At 44.7% G+C, this 15,674-nt stretch overlaps 1 protein-coding gene across 11 annotated transcripts in view; it reads left to right on the forward strand.

Annotated features, from left to right (window-relative positions):
- Positions 1-15,674, forward strand: part of RNF220 (ring finger protein 220) — a 325,409-nt gene that overhangs the window by 199,363 nt on the left and 110,372 nt on the right. For all 11 annotated transcript variants that reach the window (XM_081865514.1, XM_081865518.1, XM_081865517.1 and 8 more), the window contains one exon: positions 9,924-10,053. In XM_081865514.1, coding sequence (XP_081721640.1) covers positions 9,924-10,053 — 130 coding nt within the window. The remainder of the gene's footprint in view (positions 1-9,923; positions 10,054-15,674) is intronic.

Genomic DNA, 15,674 nt, shown 5'->3' on the forward strand with positions numbered 1-15,674 from the left:
CTGACAGGCCCCTCATTAGAGACTAGACAGTAATTGTGATGCATTTCCCTGCACGGCCTTTTCACTTCTTTCCCCTTCCCCCCTTCCTCCCCTCTCCCTTTCTCCTGATTTGTAAAGTGATTGGATGTACAGACTCGCTCAGTTTCTTAAATTATTGCCCAGCTCAATCCATCTTCCTCTTGCTGAGGATGGGCAGCTGTGGGCTTAGAATCAGGAGCTGGAGACTCAGCTCCTTGTGGCAGAAACAGAGCGCTGACCACTCCTGGACATGGAATATTGGGCTGGAGGGGCCATGGAGTTGGCACTGTTCAGCAGAAGCACAGACCTCTGCTGTCTGAACTCACTGGGTACCATACCTGTGACTAATCCTGGCAAACTTGTGCTCTTCCTTATCTCTACATAAGCCTCAGTGAGCATGGAACTAAGCTTTAAACTAGGGTGGAACTAAGCCTTCAGTTAAACTCCCCCTTCTCTCCAACCTCTAGTTCAACTCACCCTGTATCCTGACATCATTAAACAGTGTGATTCTCCACCACACTTGTGGCAAGACACACAGTAAGTTGTACTAGGCATTGTCAAGGGGAGCCTGCCATTTTCAGAAGTAGTGCTGTGTGTCTTAGATCCACCCTCCCTAAGGTCCTGACTATTTAAATGTTGTAGTAGATGTTTTCTCGGGACGTGAGGAAACAAAAGATGTGATTCCTAAAATGCTCCAAAGTAGTAGGCAGTTTTTCATACATGGTTCAAATAAGCAGTTAAACAAATGGCTAAACTTTCTGGAAATTTTTTTGGGGGGGTTGAGGGGGTCATTCTGTTTGAGAATTTAGAAGCACGGAAGTGTAGAGTTTGAAGGGAACCTGAGGGTCATTTAGTACAACCCCCTGCAATGCAAAAATCTTAGCTAAAGCATCCATGGCAGATGGCCAATGAACCTTTGCTTAAAAACATCCAATAAAGAAGAGTACACCACCTTCTGAGGGAGTTGGTTCCACCGTTGAACAGCTCTTACCGTCAGAGAATTCTTCCTCATGTTTAGTCAGAATTTCCTTTTTTGTAACTTGAAACCATTGCCTTGAGTCCTACCCTCAAGAGCAGGCGAAAACAAGCTTTCCCCATCTTCCATGTGACAGCCCTTTAGACATCTGAATATTGTTCTCTCCTCTTCACTCTCCTCTTATCCAGGCTAAACATACCCAACTCCCTCAACTGTTCCTCATAAAACTTGGTTTCCAGACGCTTTATCATCTTGTCAGGGACTGGCAGGGCTCCGAAGTGTGTGTGGTGGAGGCAGCGGTCAAGGGGAGTGACCCAGGAAAGGGGACCAGTGACATATGGGGTTTGACGCTGCCCACAAGGCAGGACCCGGGGCAGGGGGAAGAGGGAGAGTCAGGGCAGTCCAAGATGGAGGAAAAGACTGTTCAAGTGACAGACGGGTCAGTAGACTCCTCACCTTTCTCTGCCCCACTTTCTCCTTGAACAGTGACAACTTCTGTGCAGGAAGCGTCTCAGGTTGTGGGTGCACAACCTGTCAGGGGAGGGTATATAAGTTGGCAGGGAGGAGGGGTCTCACTGTTGCTGCAACTGATCCACAGGGTATAGAATTGTGTGGGACAGTTGCTTAGTGGCTAGAGGTGTGTGTGCATCTGCATCTGGAGCACGACGAGAGTTGTTGTAAATCACAGTCACAGGAATTGGGTGGGTACCAGAATCCCATTTTTAAGATGTCATATTATGGGGAAAAGAGTAAGGGGGCTTTAGTGAAATCCACAAGCCCCACTCCCTGCTTCCACCAATTTTAGCCAAATCACAATGTGTTTCCCCTGCAGTCTTCTAAATCTGTAGCTAAGAAGAACATCACAGAAGTTTAGGGGGCTGGGCCCAGTCTCAACCACTGTAATCCGAGCAGTGGATTTTCTCATTGGCTTGTGCTTTCTAGGGATAAGTTCTCTGCTGGTACTTTAATTATATGGTTGTGGTAGGCTGAAATCTGAGTGATACAGACTTAATGTATGGAAGATCCTGTTTTAGGGTTAGGGTTACTGAGGTTACTGTTCAAGGCTTTTGTGTCCATTTCTCTCTTTGGATTTTATGATGTACTCAAGGCCAGGCAAGGGCAGTCAAACACTGTTTTTGCATATTCTGCATTTGCCCTTTTCCCTCTGACCCTTGTCTCCTGCCTTGCTTTTGGTAGTATTAACTGCCATTGCCCGTATGAGGAAAAGAGGGGAAAGGGGCGGTACTTAAAAGGCAGAAAAAACTAAAGTAAGCCATTTGTTGAGGTGTGTACTTGTGTCCAGCGGGACGAACAAAAAAAACCTCTCAGACCTGTGCCTAGAAAACATGAAACAGAATAAAAAATGGACCAAACAGAAGCGTGAATGTGCCCGTAGTTGCATAAATCTATTCTGAACTTCTAACAGAAAGCATGACCAGACTGTGATATAAGTTGTCTAGGGAAGTTACAGAAGCAATGTCACTTTTCTGTCTTAAGTTTCTTCAGGTTTCTGCCTTAGAGAGCCTTTGTGGTTCCTTCCCACTTGATACATCAGTATGCAATGGTATTTAAGTGTACTATGCAATAACTAATTTGTTTTGACTAGCAATCTGTCTTGCACATCTTTACATCGGCTAAATTTGATCTCCCCCTGAGTCTGCATCCCTGTGCTCTTTTGGATGCATTATTTTGACACCTGAACAAATTCCTCTTAATTGTCATGTAATTATCATCCTCAGGAGACAGTGACTGCTGTGTGCAAGAAGTTCAGTGTCCTCTTTGGTGCCAAACAAGAAATTGCCAAAAGAAGAAGGTACAAGCAAACTCAGAAGAAACTTGAGCTGATATCAGTAGCCTGAACAATTCAGCTTGCCTTATAGGGATTGGGTGTTTGGGCAAGTTTGTCAGATCCCTAGGGGAAAATGTCATTAAAGGGTTGGATCTAAATGCTTAGAATAAAAACAAACAAGCAAACTGTATATGAGTGCCTCCTTACAGCCATGAGCCGACAGTGTTTCTGGGTGCAGAAGCATCATTTGGTTGCTCCAAAGCTAATGTGGACCCTCCTTAGAATGATTGTTTTCTGAGCTGGAGGGAGAGGCAGCTTGTCACGGCAGATACCTGCTATCAGCCAAGGAATAACAGCAGGCCCATCACCAAGGGAAGAATAATCCCCACAGAACCTTCAGGAGCTTGATTACAGACCCTGAGGCTGTGTCAGCATTTCTATTATGTTTCTGCCACTAGGCTTCTTCACAGCCTGTCAGGCAACAGGTCTCTGGTATGGGGAGAGGGCTGCTCATTTATTCTGAGGCGTTTCAGAGTAAATGATTTGGGTAGATTTGTTAGGTCAGACACATGTTTATGAAATGTGAGAGAGCGAAAGTGAAATTGCTTTGCTTTGCTGTTTGGCTGGAAAGCAGCCTTTGTTGCTGAAAATTAAGGGTATTTTGTCACAAAGCGTTGGCTATCAGATTGCTTCCATGCAAAGCACCTACGAATCTGTTTGCATCCTGGAGCATGTTGCCCTTATCCTGGGGCACTGTCTTTCAGGCTCTGTGTAAACATGGCAGATTACTGTGGTGTTGGGGAGCATCTCCACACCTACCATAACTCACAGATGCCCACAGAGGGGCAAACACAGTAAGAGTGTCTGCAGCACTGCTTCTTTGAGTTTGTGTAGAAGTGGCAGGAAGTGGGGGGAGGGAAGCAAGCGGTAAAATATTTGCACCTTAAAATTAGAGAAGCCGGGACACTGTCAATGCAGTCATTCAGACCCAAGTGGTGTGATGAAATATTTGCCCTGATTTGCAATATAGATTCTTGGGTATTGCTTCAACAGGGAGCCACAGCTCAATGTGCATTTGCTTGGCGTAGTTGTGCATGTTTGTGAAGCCCCATCATGCACAACCACGCTGGATAAAAAAAAGTAGTGCAGCCAACGCCTTAGTTTGCATATAGGAATCCTTTCTTCTTTTTTCCCTTTGCTAAAAATATATTTATTGATTTTCTGAACTGAGTACTGAACATAAAAAGGATAAACAGTTATCTAGACAGAATACAGAGCTTAGTTAATGAAGAAAATAAGTATCAGCTGAAATTTGTAGTCACTTATATTCTAATATAGGCAGTCAAATAAAGGTGTTGCTCCACAGTGTTCCATGTGATGGTGGTGGAGGGAAACCATGCTCAATTGATTTTACAAAGTCAATGCAAGCATACCATATTGTATAGAAGGTGTTCGCTTTTGCCCTGGCGTGATGTTCCTTTTGTAAAATGGTTAATTTTTCCATAAGGGTGATGTCCCATACTTCTGACAACCAAGCTTCAAAAAGGTTTGTATCTAGAGTCTTCCAGTATGTTGCTATCACTAATTTAGCTGCTGCTAATAACAGCAGAGTAAGATCGTTATTGGTTTTATCTTGGTTTTGTGAGGAATCCTCTATATATAGATATTGGTTAGAAAACAACTACAACAAACCCCTTTCCTCCTCACAGCTATGCACTGTCTCCTATACAGCCATATTTTGTATTATTACGCCTTACCCGTTTAGCATGCATTATCATTTAAATGTCTAAAATTCAAAAAATACTCAGATGCGTCCTAGGTATATTCAGAAAGCAGTCTGTACTGTATGCACACAGTAAATTTTCTAAATTTTCTACAGTTGTCCCACAAAAGTGGTAGTGACATCTCTGGAATGCTTCAGGAATAAACTCATTTTTTTATTCCAGTATGGGGCATTACTACAAGTATCCCCTCCAGCCTTTTGTGAAGAGATGTTTTATTGTTATGACATCTACACAATGTGCCTGTACCTTAATTTGGCAGCAATTTTGGCTACATCTAACAGCAGAAAGGATGAAAAAGCCACTGGGGACAGGAAATTGTGCCGCTGCAGACCCATTGGCCCTGCAAATGTCTTCATACAACCTGAGACAATTCTAGGCACATTCATACATGCAGAGGTTCCTCCTGGGTAAGTGATAAAGTTGCTCAGTTCTCAGTGATGCAACCACCATGCCTCCTTCTTCACAAGCTGCCAGCAGGTGTGTTCTTGTTGCCCAGACAGACCCACCTAAGGCTGTGGTGTGTGAAGGGATTTCACAGAGCTGCTCTTGTGGTTTCTGTGTTGAAGTACCAAGCCCCCTCTGCCCCGCTTTCAGGACAGGAAATATTCAGTTTCAAACACTTAGAACGAAGCATTTATTTGGCGCCCAGGGGAGTCTGCACACACAGGAGAGGGACGTGGCTGGCCCTTTTCATCTTTGCAGTGTTAGCAAGCCAAGGGCTGCAGGGGAGAGAACAGCCGTGCCAAGGAGGGTAAACACTGGAGATGAACCCTGCTGAGTTACAAGGGGCCAAAGGGAAGGGAAGGACAGGCAGGGAGGCCAAGCAAACACAAACACAGCTGCCAAAAACAAAGCTTGAAAGGGGCCATTTGAAGCCTGCAGCCTTGGCTGAAATATGGGGGCGTGGGAGCTCCTGGCACAATGGCATACTCAGACTTGGCACAGACCGGGTAGTGTGGTTGGTTGCTTGGCACCACACTCTCAGCTGCCTTCGTGTTTCCTTCAACAGGCGTAAGTTGGGAAGAAACAGAAAACTGTAGCTGGTGGGTTCTGCGGGAGGTGCCTCTGTAAGGAGCAGATGTTATCTTGGGTGCTGGTTGACTCACAGTGCTAAAGTCACTCTGGCAACCCTCTGGATGAAATGATTTCAAGTGTACCCTTGAAATGGGTCCTTTTTTCCTACAGTGAGTCTGCAATCTCTCCCTCCCAGTGTCACATAAATTAAGTGATCTGAAAAGTCCATCTTAGGCCAGCAAACGATGGGCACCCATACGGGTTACGAATCTAGTAACTAGTTTTGTTTCTATGCCGCCCTCTGCTGGCGATCAGATGATCAGCATGCGGAACTGTAGTTTTTGGCAAAACCTTGGCTTCGTATTTTAATTTTTTTTTAACAGCTGAGAATGTGTGTGGGGTTTTCTTACAAGCAATTTAAAATCATATTTTTTTCTGCCAAAACAAGGAAAATAATGAAGAAATTGCCCACAGAAGAAGATGGGACAGAAACCCCATGAAAGCTGAAGAGCATTGAATTGATTGTCCTTTGGTGGCTCTGGGTCACATCTAGTGGTGATGGACAGAGAAGCAGCTCCAAGGAACATTTCATGCTCTTGCAGTGCTGTGGGAAGGGGACAGCGAGATCACCCTGCATGTTTACCTATCCAACCATGCAGACTGCAGCAGGGATCCAGCAGGATTTCCCGTTTGCTCAAAGGCTGCCTGTTTGTTTTAGGAGGGAGGTCTCAGACACCAGCATTGTTACACTAATGGGACTATAGTTATAAATAGCAGCCAGTGGGGGACCTTCTGGGGTTATTTTGGACTTTGACCATACAAAAGTGGAATGGCTCCAAGAGGAAGCTGGGATTGCTCACCCTCCCAGTCAATGTGAGAGGATTGTTTAGGTCTGGCTATTATTGAAAAGCAGCAGCACTCTGTGTGTGATGGAGCAACAGTGAGCACTGCAAAACAGGCCAGTTGTTCTCCTTCTGATCTATAGCAGGTCTTATAGCAGGGGTGATGGTGGTAAGGACCAGCAATCTGTCTCTGTTCTGGAAGAGGAGTTTAACAATGCCTGAATAAGAATAATCTGAATAATTTGCTGGTATGAACTGCAGCATATTTTGTTTATTTATTACATTTATGCCCCCTCCAAGGAGCTCAGGGTGGCATACATGTTCTTCTCTCTCCCCATTTTATCCTCACAACAACCATGTGGGGTAGGCTAGACTAAGAGTGAGTGACTGGCCCAAGGTCATCCAGTGAGCTTCATGGCTGAGTGGCCATTTGAAGCCTGGTCTTCCAGGTCTTAGTCCACCCCTCTAACCACTACACCACCCTGTTTGTTTGCTTATGTACATATTCAATCTAAATTGAGTGTCACTGGACAAATCAAGATGGCATGTAGCCGAGGTGTCTTTGCAATGCACTTTTTAGCATGTCAGTATGCAAAATTAAAAACAACATATTGAGTTCCTTGAAAAGGAGAGGGGAAGAGGCAGAGGAACCAGGGGCCTACAAAAAAGACCTGGGACTCAGGTTCTTTGGGCTACCTCATAACAGTACCCCTTCACTCCATCCTGATATAAGACCTCTACTACTCCCCTCCTCCCCCCTGAACTCTGATAATTCAAACACTGTTTGGAGTTTTAGTTATAAAAGGGAACGATGGTGTGGTAGTTTACAGCAGGCGGAGAAGAAGCCTTGAGTAAGGTGCCCTCAGTTCAATGCCCTCAATATGTATAGAGAGAAATAAAACCCTAATTCCCATAAAGGGTTCTGTGGTGCACTTAGTGAGTGTATTATATAGTGGGGACATTGCTGGTGAAAGACATCTCCCCTGAAGCATGGCCTTGTGCATAATTTGAAGGCAAGGATGAGTCAAGGTTATTTCCAAACTTATTTCAGTCCTGTTAAAGCGCCTCCCCCCTACACCTGTTTATGTAGCCCCGGCAAAGCGCTTGTGCCAACATTTTCTCCTTTGGGAGGTCTATTCCTTTCAAGGGGATTCATTTAACTGGGCTGTGCTTTTTGCTTGGGGCCATAAAATGGCACCTTTTGGCTTTTGATTGGAAGGCCATATTGCACGCAGCCTGCTTTATGGCGCATTACTGCCTCTCGCGCGGATTTAACCAATTTGATCCATGTCTAATACATAAATAAATAATCCAGCAGGAACGCTTCACATTAGATGACAATAGGAAACTATAAAGCATGCTTCCCTTCATGGCAGCCTTCAGATCTGGGTGTGCTACGCCCTCTGACGACCAGAGCAGCTATCACAGCTATGGAGCTCATGCTTGCAGCCCTGCAACTGTCTAATAATGTCTTTGGTCACTTGGTTGTTTGCCTTTAAAAAATATTTATACGTTAGCAGGGTGCTGCATGTTCTAATGCAGAGTGTAGTAACATCTCTGAGCAGGGAAAGAAACTAGTTGTAGAACATAGAAAACATAGAAAGCCAAACTGCTGCCTGCTTCTCAACAAAATTCGGTTGTGCTGCAATAGGCCATGGAGGTCTTTCTGAGGCGATTCAAATGGTACAGAAATCACTGTCCCTGCTAGTTCAGAGCTCTCAGTATCTTTTGAGATTGTGACTGGTTGAATTTGTACCAGAAGAAGAAGCCGAATAGGGTTGGTATAATTTCTAGTGCTAATAAATCACATTTCATCACAATCGTTTATTTGTATGTCGCCTTTCTACAGTTAAACTCAAGGTGGCTTACAACATCAAAAGATTTACATAATTACAAAAATATAACAAAACTTAAGTTATAAGCAATAAATGAAAACATCTTAATACATATATAATAAAATAATCTCTACATAATTCATAATAAGGTCTAACAGTAAAGAGACAAAAGCATTATTCTGTACCAGTAACAGCATTTCCAAAATGAAATCTTGACTCCAGCAAAAACTCTCCATCCTGATAGCCTCTAGGCATCTTGAGCAGCAGCCCTGCAGATTCACAGCTAAGATGATCTCTGACCGTTTTAGTAGCAACAGCTGTTTCTGTGGCTGGAATCAGTCAGCGACCCACCCTCCCAGACCAGGTAGAAACAGGCCAGCAAAGCAGGGAGCAGGTCTTGTAGGACTCACAGCAAAGATGGTCTTCTGCTTGGGAGACTTTCAAAAATACCCGTATATTTCTTAGGTTTTCAGTATCCCTTCTGTTCACCAACACACACACACGTACGTGACAAGTCATTCAAGGAAGTTGCTTGTCTTTTCTGAATCATCTCAAGCTTACAAGGAGCCATGTATATCCAGTTTCTCCCCTGAAAGTTTGTTTACATGGCTTGAGTGCTAACTTGAGTGGTAGAAGTGCTTTAGTTCTGCTCGTGGAAGGTTACTATGACTTAATCCTTACTTGCACTTTTGATAGAAGTCTATTTTAAAACCACATTGTTTCTGCCTCTGCTTAGTGCCTTCTGAGGTTGTTCCAACCAGAGAAATCAATGGCATGGTTCCTAGCAGGGCGATTGGGGACAAAGAGTTACAATATTGATACTGAGTAAAATATACTGTTGTAAGACTCTCTCACTTTTAAGGCCGTTTCATGCAAAATGAATTTCCTTCATGGATATAATTCCCATGTAAGAAAACTGGGTGTGTGCCCAAGGACCCCATTATAGAAATACATTGTGTACTCTCAACGGTTCTGTAAGGAAGTGATATTTATGTAGGCAAATTGTCTTGTGTGGAGTTGCCCTCAGTTGTTGTAGTACCTGTGTATAGGTAACGTTAGAAAAGTGCAAATATGATATTGCTGCCACTTCAAGCAGTGGTAAGCAGCAGTCATAGTCAGTCTGTCTGTCTCTCTCTCTGTCTCATGGTAGTAGGAGGTGAGGCATCTTGCTTCTTGGCCGATGGTGCCGAAAGAGGCTGCCCTAGTAATTTCCCCTAGCTGCTAGAAGTGCTCCTTCTCTCCCTTTAATTGCCTCCTTCAGCCATGTTTAATTATAGGATAAGAAGCTGAAGTTAATTTCTTCAAGCTAACTTCCCTCAGCACCTCCCCACAGTCACCCCTTTCCAAGCTTATAAGGGTCTAATCCTAAGCCAGGGCCAGCTGCTGCAGCCCATTACATAGGTCCAAAGTTCTGCTGAACTTAGCCAATGGTGTGTGGCCTACAAGTGCACTCCTGAAACAGACAAGGAGTGGCATTCAGAAAAGCCAGTGGGTAGAAGAGACACAAATTGGCTACTGAGCCAGTAACTGAGGCTACATATGTTTGTGGGTTGTTGTTTTTCTAAAACACTTTCTATTTCCACGCTATAAGAGTGGTGGGATGGTACTAATGAATGGATCTGAGGGTACCTGAAACTCAGTACTCTATCTTGTGTTCCATTACAGGCAAAAAGAAGGCAACACTTTTTGACAGCCAGGCTCCCATCTGCCCCATTTGTCAGGTCTTGCTTCGCCCGGGTGAGCTGCAGGAACACATGGAGCAAGAAATGGAGAAGTTAACACAGCTCAACATCAGGTAAGGACAGCCAGGGTCTTCACTAACCCACGTACGACCACAAGCATCAGTGTGCATAACCCCAAGACACAGCTAATGTGGGTCCCATCCCTCTATAGTCAGTGTGGCATGTACCAGCTGAGCAATCTAAAAATTTGTTCTTGTATACCTTGGTGAGGAGTGTAACTCTTACTGCAGATTTTTAGAACATTAAACTATCTGTGTACTCTTCTTTTGAACATGTGTCTTCAGTCCTAATAATCAGTCAATCTGAGATGCTTCTCCCACCCCAAAAAAGGAGGAGGGAGGAAACTTTAGGTGTTGCAAAATATTCCCCACCAAGGCTCTCAGGCAATGTTATTTTCCTGATTGATCATACCACACAAGATTTATTGTGAGTGCAACACATTTTTGGAGATTCTTTCTCAAGGGCACTTTTTAAAAAAACAACTTTGATACACCAGGTACAGAATTAGGTAATCTTTGGTAATATGGTGTCCTGAGCGAGCACAAAATTTGGTGCCCCCAAATGGATCTTCTCAATTTTGCGCCCCCTCAGCTCGCTGCCCTTTTTGGGGGGAACTGCCGGCACTGCCCTAAATCCGATGTGGGGGACACTGGGAATACTTCACTAGCTCTCAGGCTGCTTCTCTCTGTAGCCAGCCCTGCGTGCATTGATGTCTCTGCGGCTGCTTCACAGGTTTCAGGGAAAGCTCCACGAAACTCCCAGCTTGCATTTTTATCTCTTAACCTGTAAATTCCATACTGGCCTAGCCTGCCAATGAAAATGAAATTGAAAGGTTTGAAATCTCTGATCCCCTCCCCCCCAGCTTTCATCGATTGCAAAACAAATGTGTGATCTTACCAATATGGAAAACAACACTGCCAAAGAGTTTTGGTGGGGAATTACTGCCTCTCCAGGTTCCCCCTTTCGTGACTCCTATGAACAGCAGCCTCCTTTATTCAGGTACAGAATTTATTCAGGTATTCTTGCCTCCCCAGTGCAGCAGAGAAGAGGTTAAGCATGTGGACACAAAGGTGGAGTCCACCAGCCCACCTCCCAGAGGCTGCCACCTGCCCTGAGGCTGCCTCTCCCTTGCCTGCTGCTGCTGCTTTCACCAGCGCAGCAAAAGTCCTCTGTGTTTTTTTTTTTAAATAATAATTGCATTTTAACTGCTAGCAGTTATTTAGGAAATCGCTGCAGCCAAGGGTTGGCAGATCCCTGGCCTTCCCTTAATAAAACTGCAGCCTGGGAGAGAGCGTGTTTATTTCAATTATTAATGAATTCCCCGGTCATTAAAAGGTGAAGAAAGAGATCAGGCTGCCGATGGCAGCAAGGTGATGTCATCAGGTGGCTGGGAACAGTAGGAAGCAGGGAACAACCAGGTTTTGGACCGCCCAGCACCTCAACAGACCACCCCTCAAGGTTCGAAAAGAGGGCCCAGCTTAGCCTGGAGTCTTTTCTCAGTGTAACAAGGGGGATTATTGGACACAGGTGTAAGGAACCAGTTTCCACAGGGTATAAAAAGAGGGGCCTACTGAATCCAGGCTGGACCAAGACCTCCCAGATCCATACCGATGTAGGATCCAGTACCGAGCCAGAATCTGCCACTTCTCAGATGGGAGGAAAGAGGAGTGGGGGGGAGGCAACAGCCAAGTCATTTATCCCATGTGACACCCGGTTCCCTTGTGCGCATAATTTATGGTGTAATTTGGGCTGCATCCAACTTAATAAAGGGCCACAGCAAATTAACGAACAGGTTTAAATGAACAGAAGCAATTAGCGCTCAGAGGAGCCTGTGGAAAGAGCGAGGCTAGTCTTGGAGTGGAGCTGGCCGAGAGCAGCCTGTGGCTGGCGTGAGGCAGGGAGGTGGGGGGGAGGTGGCGTTTAATGGGAAAGGAAAGGAAACACTAAATCATAAAGGCTGACAAGGGCCATTGTGGGCCAGCTGACAAATGAAAAAGAATGGCATTATTCCTTTAAATAACCACGGCAGTTAAAGGGGGAGACAGCTTACTCCTAGCCCTTGCCCGCTAAGGCTGCATGCATGGGGAAGAGCAATAGCAGGGTCTTTATTAATTATTAACTAATGACTCCTACCATGCTGCAATAGATAACGCTCAGTCTCCTCTGCAGATCAGGCCCCAGGGGCTAATCACCAGCCCGCTGCCGCATCCTGCCCCAGCCTGGCAGTGGGAACAAGCCACCTTAAATGTCAGGCTGCTTTTGTGTCTCATGGGAACTGGGGTTCAGGGCTTCCTTGCATAGAACATGGTATATAAACATGGCCTCTTACATGAACTTGCCCATCTTCAACACAAATCTCACTCTGTGTGTGCATGCATGCATGTGTGTGTGTGGTGCTTTGTGTATTCAAGATGGTGGCACCATCCTTCCAGCTTGTGACCCTGGACACAGAAAGGACTTGTGAAACAGAAGCCATCCATAATGAGAAAGGGAAGCTAATAACCAATCTCAAATAAGCCAATAAACTTGAAAATAAAATGTAGGCTTATAAATGTGATGGGCTAGAGTACAGGAGCCCAACATACCTCTCTGCCAAACTCCAGTCGTTACCAAAATGGCCCAGCAGCTGTTACTAATCACTGTGGTATGGGAAAATCATCCTGGGAAGTGGAAGAACCTCGCTTGCCAAAGGGAAGGATCATCTTCTTTTTTAAAAGGGAAGATGTACCCAACCACAGATTGTTGTTTCAGCTATTAAATAAACATTAGGGTAAAGGAAACCTCCTGTGGTGTGGGATGAAAAAAGCAGCCTTCCCTGGTCATGGCCACACAAAGAATGCCCTGGCCCATATTGTCTTCTCAGCAGGGCATCGGTGTGAACACTGCACAGTAAAGCGATTTGGACATTACTCAGAAGCATTTAACTCCAGTGTTTATGAAAAGCACCAGTGGCTCCATGGTTTGTGGCCTCTAAAGGCTTGTTTGCACAGCCAAAAAGATTTAGAGGTAATGATTCCAGGGTTATCATCTTGAGGTAACAACCTTTATCTGCATTAACAAGGCACTGGGGGATGTTACAGCTACATCTCCTTACTGGTGTTACTCAATAGATGGCATTTTCTCACCAGAGATTATGACTTCACTTCAATTTACATGATATTTGTTTGTTTTCTCAGTTATGACTTGCCTTTCTTCCATCATGGAGCCCCCATCCTTTCACTAACCAGACTCAGATCTGTTTAGCTGCAGTAACGTTACTGTACCATATGCCTTCAGACCATGAATTGGATGGTGTGTTGAGATTCCTGTATTGCATGGGGTTGGACTAGATGACCCTCAGGGTCCCTTCCTACTCTACAATTCTATGATTCTATGTCTTGGACTTGAGATGTGTAATCATAGTATCTTAGAACAAAAGAGGAGTGTTGTTTTAATTGAGATGGCTAACTCTGTGTCACCTCACTTCAGTTTCTAATTCAACCCTTGCTTGGGTGAGCAAATCATTTTCCATCCCCAAACAACAGACTTATCTGTTACAGCAGGATTTGTCCCCTCTACCAGAGAAAAATAAATTCAACCTTGGCTTATTTGGGACTTTGTCATGAACTTTGAATGACAAACCTTCCTCTTCACACATGCCTTACTTCTTTTTGTTAGTTTTGCTTTAATTATCTCCAGAATTAGCACTGTCTCATTTTGTAGATCCAGTGTAGGAACACTCTAGCGAGGCATTTTTTAAACCCTCAACAGGTGTGAAGCAAGTTGCAGCTGTCTCACTGGCCATGTAGCCCAGTTGCTTATTAGAATCTGAGCCAATTGGCCACTGCAACAGCTTTGCCCTTGCTCCGGCTATGTACACCCTATGCCATTAAAGCACATCTGAAACACATTCTTTCCCCTCAAAGAGTTACAATCCCAGTGAACCTTAACAAACAACAGTGTTCAGAATTCTCTGAAGAATGTGCTTCGAATTTGCTCTAAAGGTATAGTGTTTGTACACGGCTGTTTATCCAGTGAATGTGCAGTCTGTTGTATTTGTGCCTGGTTGGACGTCCTGCATATTTTTGAATGGGAGGTGAACTGGAGCACAACGGTTCCTCTGAGCAAGGCTATCCTCTGCGGGCTGAACAATGAGTGAAGTGCATGTGACATTGGTAGCCTGCTTTAGTATTGCCCAATAGAGGGGAAGTGGCTGAATAAGCCCTAAAAAGAAACTAGATAGGCAACTATCCAGAGTGTTTTAGTCTGAAGGAATCTTGCTGGGGCAGGGGATTGGACTATATTGCCTCCAATGATATTTCTAATATTCTTTAATTTAAAAGCCGTGCCTAGCACCTACCTTGCCACAAAATGTTGCATCTATTTCCAAAACTGCCCTGTAAAAGTAAGATAGAAGCTTGTTTGTTTTTCAGAAGGACATGCCAGCGTGGACGGAGTTAATCCCCTCCAAGCCGAAGCTTGTAGTTTTGTTTTCTTTCAATTTATATCCTTCGCTTAAAACGGGAGGGAGGAGGGGGAAGAAACGCCCGGCAGGTGACATATTCTAAGAGGGAGCAGCGAAATCGTGTTAACCACTTCAAAATCTCATATATTCAATCGGCCTCTGGCAAGACATCTGCCTAATGTTAGCGCTTAAATATCCTTTTCCATTTTACATGCATTCAAGTCTCATTTGAGTGAAATGAAACGGTATTATTAAAGGGAGATTTTGCACAAATGGCCTGAATTTGACATGTCAAGTTCAATGAGGCTGTTACATATGTAATGCTGAGAAGGGGCTCCGAGGCTCCTGGCACTTGAAACAGCGCCAGTGGCTCAGAAATGAAATTTGCATGCAGCCCTTTCTCTCCCCACCCTTCCACTGCCTCCCACGGAATGCCAAGTAGCTGCTCATGCAGTACACAGCCCTGGTTTAGGATCCGGGGACAAGGGACAGTGCCCCATGGTGAAGCACTGAAGGGATCTAGATGCTGGCCCCCCAAGCTCTATAGTTGACTTAAGATAAAACATTAAAAGAATCACTGTGTTGAAAGGTGCCCCAGCTGCCCTCTAATCTGCCTCCACCCAGCCACCCAGTTATGGCAGAATCCTCTGGATCCTTTATGCAACTCTTGCAAATGGCCTTTCAGTCTTCTAATGTAAAGATGATAAGATTCTACAGTGACCTTGCTTATTTCTAATACATTTGCACATTTAAGCAATATCCAGGCATGTCTAACGTCAGTACCCAGCTTTATCAGCACCTAGCGTTGGCAGGTTCTCATGAATTGCTAAGGGCCCACTCAGTCAAGTTTCCAGTCCTGATGCAAATCCCAGTCTAGCTTCCTTCCAGCTTTCCAGGTGATCAAGAGACTAGTGAGAGGCTGCACTCAAGGATAATGGAAGTGTTTGAGCACTCCCATTGGAGAGAGGCGACTTTCATGGTACTTTTCTCCTTAGAGAGGGGGTGGCACAAAAACCTGAAGCCCAAGCCCTGCTAACTCCCCACCCGCCCATCTGTTCTATTGCTGCTGAATTAAAAGTGAATGGGAAGGTATCCTAACAAAGCTAGCTAGCACTGTGGTTTTCTAACACTCACTGATTCAGGCTGTGCCACCTGCACTGATCCTACAGGTTCATTTGTAATTGTGGATTAGCACAACCTGAACAGTTTATGAGTGCATTTGCACTGATT

This window comes from Podarcis erhardii (genome assembly GCF_964252035.2).
Source record: "Podarcis erhardii genome assembly, chromosome: 6".
Lineage (NCBI taxonomy): Eukaryota > Metazoa > Chordata > Lepidosauria > Squamata > Lacertidae > Podarcis > Podarcis erhardii.